Source organism: Dermacentor andersoni, chromosome 1, assembly GCF_023375885.2.
Source record: "Dermacentor andersoni chromosome 1, qqDerAnde1_hic_scaffold, whole genome shotgun sequence".
Lineage (NCBI taxonomy): Eukaryota > Metazoa > Arthropoda > Arachnida > Ixodida > Ixodidae > Dermacentor > Dermacentor andersoni.
The window spans coordinates 198,161,457-198,169,486 of record NC_092814.1 but is presented as its reverse complement, the minus strand read 5'-3'; the positions used below and the strand labels follow the sequence as shown (position 1 = coordinate 198,169,486).

Below are 8,030 nucleotides of genomic sequence, written 5' to 3'. Positions count from 1 at the left end.
TATTTAAAAGTTAATTAGCGAATATTTGTTAATTAATCGATTGTGCATTTCAATTGTTCGTGCAAGTAGTGTGCCCCGCTTTGAGGAGACCACCTCATGAACAAGAATTGTGTTATCTGCCGCAGGCAACATTAAGAATCTTTGGAAGTATTTGCTGAAACACCCTGCATATATATATATATATATATATATATATATATATATATATATATATATATTGCCCTTCAATCGCACATTCTTCCACGAAATGTGGCAAACATTTCTATTTACTTGAAAGAAGCGCAAACTGTCGCACACCGGGGGACTGGCACTAAGACACACAGTCGCTGTGTCAGCACCTTGTCGGGATATTTTTTGTGTGTTTCGCTTGCGTTCCGCTTACTCTGTTAATATTGTTGCACAAGTTAATTTATACCACATTCTCTGTTTGTCTATCACGATTTAAAAAAAAAGTGCGTTCCTGTACAACGAAGGTAAAGTAGAAAGTTACAATGAGCACTCTATATCACCAATTGTACGCTACACCTCCGTTCTTCTTTACTTTGTTTTTCGCCGTGAAGTGCAAGCAGTTCATGAGTTCAATTAAGCAAGTGAGCACTGTGAGCGACAGTACCTCAGCATGATCGTAACGTTGCTTGAGATGAGATTATTTTTATCGCCGTCGCACTGTTGCACATACGACAGCGCTGCGACAAAGCTCCAATTATTTGAGGAGATAAAATAATTACGTTGTTTTATTGCAGCTAATTGTGGCGCTGTCTACCGTCGAACTCACAAGGCCACAATGAAGAGCGAAAGGAAATTACAACAGCCCCCTCTCAACTCAGTGTTACGATGTCCTGCGTCTGGAAATTGCCGTTTCAAACATGTTGTTGACAGAATACCCTATTTCAGCTTTCATTTTGTAGCAGCGAATTCAAAGTGAAAAAGCCCACGATTTAATTGCAAAGCAAAATGAATTCACCGGAGTGGAATCAGAACTGCATAATAAAATAACTCCGCTAGTCGCGTAATGCATTAAGCGAGAGTTACACAGTTCTCGCAGTTATCGTAATATAAAGTGCATGACATGATATGATATGGGTTTACACTTACGATTGTTTTTTTCTACTGCTGAGTGAGGTTCACGCCACGCCGTCCATGTTTCGTGAAATTAGATTGCAGAGCGACCAACACATCGTGACAAGTCGCTAAAGCGCTGGCATTCACATCTCGCTGCTACCACTTTATTTATTTAAAACGAGCTAAAAGTTTTTTTTTTTTTGTAATGTATTCCAAACACGGAGCGATAATAAAATTGGCATGATTGCGGCGAGTGTAGGGTGAGACAATCATACATCGCGCGATCGACACAAGGCATGCGTCACTTACCTTGCTACAGCGCAACGACGACAACGCAGAGCGAAATGCTTTTTTACATCGTCAAAAATTACAGACAAGCATTTACGGCTGTGCTACAACCACGCCAGAAACTATCTTTAAATATATTCACGCCGTACACGCACACGTAAACACGTAGTGCCTAGCATGCAGACGACGCTCGGCGCAATCCACAATATCCGTGATTCAGCCGGCGCCCGCCAGGCGGTGATTGTGCTTGCTGTCGCGTATCGCATAGAGCGCTGGAATGGACCACAACAGGATTTTAATTTACTGTCACCATTGGAGCAAGTCGTGCCTCCTTAATTTTGAGTCTGACTGTTGAGAACTGATGATGATGATAATGACAATTCCTCGTATGATGGCACACATTTACCCACTGTGGGGGACAGGCTACGAACCGGGCGGTAATATGATAAACAAGGTAATCGAAGATGTGAAATAAACTGATAATAACTGAAACAAAACAGTGTGTCAGCCTTGCATAAACAGGTAGAGTAAAAAATAATAATAATAATTATACCTAAAGTAAAGTGAATGGTCGAATTCAATATTAAACTGCCTTATTCAGCGGCGTTATCTGAAGACAAGAGCGAAGAAGAAAGTGAGGATATAGATCGGTCGCCGCAAGTGGTGCGCATAAGCATTTCCTTCAGCTACCTCCTGCTCCCCGATTCTTGGCCTATCCCCACCCATAGTGGACGCGAGCCATGATATAGGTTCGTCATTATGGTACGCATACCCACCGTGGTATGTCCCCGCCACGGCGGGTATGTGCCACTTGTGCAGAGGAACAACAAGTGCTGAATCGTATTTATCGATCTAGCGCCAAATTGCTGTAACAGGAAGATCATACATGCAGTGAAGGATTATTTTTCGGTGAAATTTCATTTTTTTTCTGATATCTTCAACGTTTCCTCTTCTCAGCTACCCGGTTTCGCATATATACACAGCTATCGGCTCGTGCTACCCGGGTTATAGCATCGTAGACATCAACCACGGCCACGCCTGTCAGCCATCCACACAAAATTATCTTTGGTAAGGTTCCTATTTCTGATACTAAGATTTTGAAAAGGTGACTATAGTTGATAAGCGTAGTGTCGAATGAAATGTCTACGCGTTTAGTAACTGTTCGCCTCTCTTACGCTTGTGCGACACGTACTAACCGTAGCCCCAGCTTTTGAGGATTGCATCCAGTGGTACAACGCTCATACTCTCGCGCATGAAAAGGTGTGACATTTTGCTATGCAACTGTCATAAGTCATACACAAGTGCAAGTAAAGTCCATAGCTCGTGAACTACATGCTGTTGATTCCACGAAGTGATTCCTTTTTCTGCTACATTCTGTTATCTTTTCGCAAGCTTCAACCAAGTTTACTGACTTGCATTAGCATAATTGCTCATTTACATAAAGTAATGCTGCATAACCAGTCCCGGTAAAGCACTGAAGATATTGCGAAGGACACATCAGCATGCGCTCTGTGTGAAGAACTGGTGTATGAACTGCCATTGTCATTTGTGGCAGGAAATTCACAGGACAAATGGGACGATGTCTTAATGGCCGCCTAAGACAACGTAGTTTAAGTAATTATCGCGACCGCAATGTCTGTTCATTGTCAGGAGTGCGGATGTGCACCTTTGTTCAAGGACTGTGTTATTTTTGTCAGACTCAGGGATGAGGACGTGCGTGAAATTATTGTGGCACAAGCTATCAGGCGGAGCGGTGAATGGTCTTAGCACTATGTATGTCGACTTGCTTGATAAGAAATATAGAAATTACATAGCCTGACGGTGCACGACTGGGCATCTATACGGCTGGAAATTCGCCGTAGTGGTGCGTGTTTTCACTGGAGAGCTGAGAATGAATACGTGGGGAACTCAGCTTCGAAGAGAGTTGTTCAAGGGCCTCTCTAGATCTTCTGAATGGATTCTTTGTTCACTTTGAGATGCCTTCGGGAGATTGAATGTGGTTGCGAATTCTAAGCGTTAGAATTGCCCTCGGGAAATACCAACAAGAAATCGCCCCCCGAGCACTCCATACAGATGGTCAACCAGCGAAGCTGAAACGTGCGGCCCCGGTGTTTATCCCTGGTTTAATCCCGACGGTTCGTTAAACGACGGCTTGGACGGCTGCCGGATCCTCGGTACGCAGTTGCTGCTTGCGCTCGGCTGCACGAGCCTGTTCTTGTGCCCGAGCTGCAGCATCGGCACGGCGTAGACGAGCTCGATCCCGGTTCTGCTCGCAGCATTGCTGATCGAAAGCTCCCTGCTCATTAGGAGCACGTATGACGCGTGGCCTACCCATTTCGGAGCCGGAGAGAAACTGCGGCGTGCGCGCTCGGTAGCGACGGAGAGCAACGACGTCACTACTGGCGCAGGCAGTCACGCGCCTCTTTTTCTCTCTTTTTTTTTTTCGCGCATGCGCATGGGGTTGCGCCGGAGGAGTTTTCAGTGTACAGGCGACAGACGGACGGACGGACGAATCGGCTTGCCAGCATTGCTGTAAAAGGCTTTTACGGAAGGAGCAGTACAACGTTTGCGGCCAGCGCGACTAACAAGCAGAGAGTCAGCTATAGTCAGATACAACTCAAGTCTGCAATGAAGCCCGGTTCACGCCCGCATAACTGTCAGCCACTGTTCCTCCGCGAGGCTGAAAATAGTTCGTACTTAAAACTTTTTCTGTGACCTAAATAAGGTGGTAATCACAAAAATAAAGTGATAAGCGCGCAATTTTATACGTTTTCATTCGTCTATTATAGTGGAACGGTGAAAGCCTAATTCTTTATTGAACTGAAATAAAACGCTTATATGACTGCCACTATTCATTGTCAAGTTTCACTTCAGTTAGCAGTGAAATTTCATCAGTAAAACGGGCTCAGCAGTGGAATGAACTGTATCGCGGACTTTTGAAGAGTGAAGTGCTCAGACTCCATGCACTTTGTCCATGCCTGTTTTACACCTCATCGCTTCCGCCGATGAAAAGACTCTTCAAGAACAGCAGACGCTCCAGAGGTATCAAGTACGATGCAATTTTGAAAAGGTCGCATGACGACGATTTTGTTTGTTTCTGTGATTGGTTGGCGGAGTAACACAACACCGCGCGGTCCGTGTGCCTCGGTGGCCAACTGCTGTTTTTTTTTTTTTTTAAGTTGTATCCTACTATAGTAGATCTCCGGCAGCTGGCGCTCGGCGGTAGGGCGCGCTAGTGTTCCTGTATATGCTCCGTGCGGGACCATATCTGCGGGAGCGTATACAGGGACACTAGGGCGCGCCTTAGAAAGTATTATCCTATCCGGCGCGCATCGCAGCTGCATCGGCTAAAGTCACTGTTGTCAGTGGTGGTTGCGGAACGGACAGCTCTCTTTTCCATGCTGCAGACAAGCCAAGAGGTGCACTGTTTCCGGGCGGGTCCCGGCGCGATGGGCACCTCTGGTAATGCCAACCGGGGCCATGTCCCCCCGCCTTACTCGCCGCGCTACACAACATCATCGCCCTCCTACCCGGCTGGACCCCTGGGATCGGTGAGTTTCGATGATCCCCAACGGCCGCCGGCCGCGTCGGGCGCGCCGCCGCCAGGTTTCGTGGTTTCGTCGTCCGCCGCACCTGCGGGAGGTGAGAAAGATGCGTGCATGCGTTATTTAATCTTCGGGATTATACAAGCACGAGTTATACTTGCATCCCAAAACCACTGTGTAATTAGGAGGGACGCCGAAGTGGGGCGAGTACGAATTAATTTTGCCTACCTGGCGTTCTTTTAACGTGCACCTGTATATATATAAGTACACGAGCGTCTTTCGCATTTCTATAGGCCCACCGAGATGCGGCCGCTGCGGCCGCGATCAAACCCGCGACCTCGAGCTTAGAAGCGTGACTCCATAGGCGCCAAGATACGGCGGCGGGTTTGCGTGTCTTTGTGCGAGTTGAAAGCGGAAAGATTCCTTTGCCTATGTTACACAGGATATCTTCTTCTTAGAGTTAACATAATTTAACAAAACGTCAGTTTCCACCGAAAGGCGAAGCATTGATTGCGATAAGAAATTATTAGACAGCTATACGAATTACTGAGGATATTAGTTTCATCGGCCGTATAAACTGCAGTTAGCATTCACTCACTAACTAAATTAGCAAGCATCGTACAGGCAAACATGAACACATCTCATTCTATGACCGCTTGTACGCTCGCTGTCAAAACGCTGACGTGACGAAGAGCTCCAGCAGCCGCAAGCGAATCGCCCTTCCCGCTGCCTCTCGCTTCAACGCGAACTAGGCCTTTGAGAAGACAGCGCACATTAAGCCATCAGCTATATCGGCACGGCTATGTGCAGCTGGTATACCTCGCAGGTCAACGGCAATTTCGTCATTAGCGTCACTTTCTCCCCTCGTGCCTGGTAGGCAATGCTTCTGAGAAAAAAAAAATCATGCCTGCTGTCATGGCAACGGTTTTGTTGATGTGCGAGGGGAACATGGCCATCCTACTTGTCGCCTGCTAGGCGCAAGTGAGGGCGCAGTTTTCTCGGCAGCACGAAAGGAAACGAGCACGAGTTATACTTGCTGTTGGAGTCTTTTTTGTTATAACAGGTGTCATTTTCAGTTTTTAAGCATGAAATGCTTTATAGCTCCCGTTGTCGTTGACCTTGAGCCAAAAGCCAGAGCCATTATCCGGGCACTCAAACGAGAACATCCGGGCAAGTTGCGAGAACAAAACGCGATCATCCAGGCAACACATAGAGAAACATATAGGTAAGGAGCGGACACTCCCATAGGGCCCTGCGGCCAAGCTACTTCATTGCCGCCAGCGCCCCGATTGGCTTGTCAGACCACTAATTTTGTATTCCGAAATTTTAGACGCGTAGTTTAGCTCTGTTTTGGTTTGTTTCCATAGCAATGCTATTGAGTTTGGTTTACGTTTGGTTGTAGAAATGTTCAACTACGTCATCTCTAGTGGAGCGCAAGAGCTTTACTATTTCATTTTTAAGCATGCTGTACAAATAGACGTAATAAACATGCGGACCGCAACGTTTTTACTGGAAAAACCGCCAATCTTCTCGAAGAACCTAAGCAAGGCTCATGCAGATTGGATAAATAATGTGATCAGAGCTCTCTTTATGGCAATACTATTGCAGTTTCTGAACCGCTTTTCTCTGTTGCACACACTTCATAAATACAGACAGATACAAACTACAAGAAGAATGTTTTAGCCATCACAAGCAACGCGTCAAGTAAAAGTGGCACTTGCAACGTGCATATACAGTGAAGTAAACATCCCCCCCAAAACGATCCCAAATTCGCAGTACACTGATCGAGCCGCGCCAAATGAAATGTTTGTGGGATGGTACGAGTGACCCACTGATAACAACTGCTGTGCTTTAAACCGAAGGTCTTGCGAGTGACTTGTGGAAAATTACGCGCTGGAAGTAGTGCACATGCTCTTCCGGAAAAGATGGGCGCGAAAACAAACGAGTGGCTGCATGGTAAACGGGTGCCACGGCTCATATTCTCATCATGGGGTTTTACGTGCCAAAACCACGATCTGATTATGGGGCACGGCTGGGGGACTCCGGAAATTGGGACCACCTGGGGTTCTTTAACTTGCACCTGAATTTAAGTTCACGGGTGTTTTCGCATTGCGCCCCCATCAAAATGTGGTCGCCGTGGCCGGGATTCGATCCCACGACCTTGTGCTTAGCAGCCCAGCACCATAGCCACTAAGCACCCACGGCGGGTACTGCTCATATTCTATGCTACACGTGCAAAATACGCTCAGCCAGAATAACAAACGTCTTGCTAATAATGTTCTTCACACAAGAAACAGCAAAATTACCTCTCAAGAGAAAAGGAAACACCTTACCGCACGAGCGAGGCGACGCGCGGAAAAGCGCGGTGGTTTCCATTTTCTTGCGTGTTTGTTCAAAGTGTGGCGTGCGCTTCACTTCAAATTTTCAGTGACCTAGCGCACATGATTTATTGGGGAAAGGTGTGAGTGCTGGTTTTTTGTTATCGTGCAAGTTCACGCTGCGCTGTGTCTCGTCGTGACGATGAATGCGGAACGCGCCGCGAGGAATCGTCGCGCCATGTCTGTTCACTTGCCATAACAAAAAGGCTCTCAGTGTTCGACGAGCAGAAAAATTACTAAGTCGAATGTTTTATAAATGATAGTGTGGGAGAATGTGTTCTTGCCTGATAACTGTTCGATATGAATTCATGGTGTCGCATGGAATTGCGAATGATTCTGGGAAATGGTTTCGCATACGTTGCCATACATTACGACTGTGTGCTAGCCATAGTGTTTTCATCCATTGAAACACGTTTGTTTGGTCAGCTATATTGGTTGCATTATTCTAGACGCATAAAAGTGAAGGTGCGTTTGAAACCTTTGTGGCATGTCATTTATTTTCATCATATTCGTTCAATTTCCTAAGGAACACACTGTAGCATTTACCGTCAATAACAGCCTAATTATGTTCGCATTAAGACATACGCCACTCCTATAGTTTAATGACACGCTGGCGTTTCAGCTGAGGCGAGTCGCAAGCTCGCCTCAGCCTCAAAAGAAAACTGCTGGTCGAAATGCCAGATGCTAAAGAAATTCAAACATTCGCGCCAATCGGCATAAGATCGTGACGTCACTGCCATTTCCGGTTGTGCCATCA

General features: G+C 46.3%; 1 protein-coding gene across 4 annotated transcripts in view; it reads left to right on the top strand.

Annotated features, from left to right (window-relative positions):
• The first annotated feature begins 2,343 nt into the window (after positions 1-2,343).
• The window catches only part of LOC126546905 (annexin A13-like), a 29,305-nt gene continuing 23,618 nt past the window's right edge, over positions 2,344-8,030 (top strand). For 2 of the 4 annotated variants that reach the window (XM_055062937.2, XM_055062936.2), the window contains exon 1: positions 3,715-4,992. In XM_055062937.2, coding sequence (XP_054918912.2) covers positions 4,749-4,992 — 244 coding nt within the window. In that variant the 5' untranslated portion in view covers positions 3,715-4,748. Of the gene's footprint in view, positions 2,419-3,714; positions 4,993-8,030 lie in introns of those variants that run through there. The other 2 variants (XM_055062938.2, XM_072285915.1) reach the window with 2 other exon arrangements.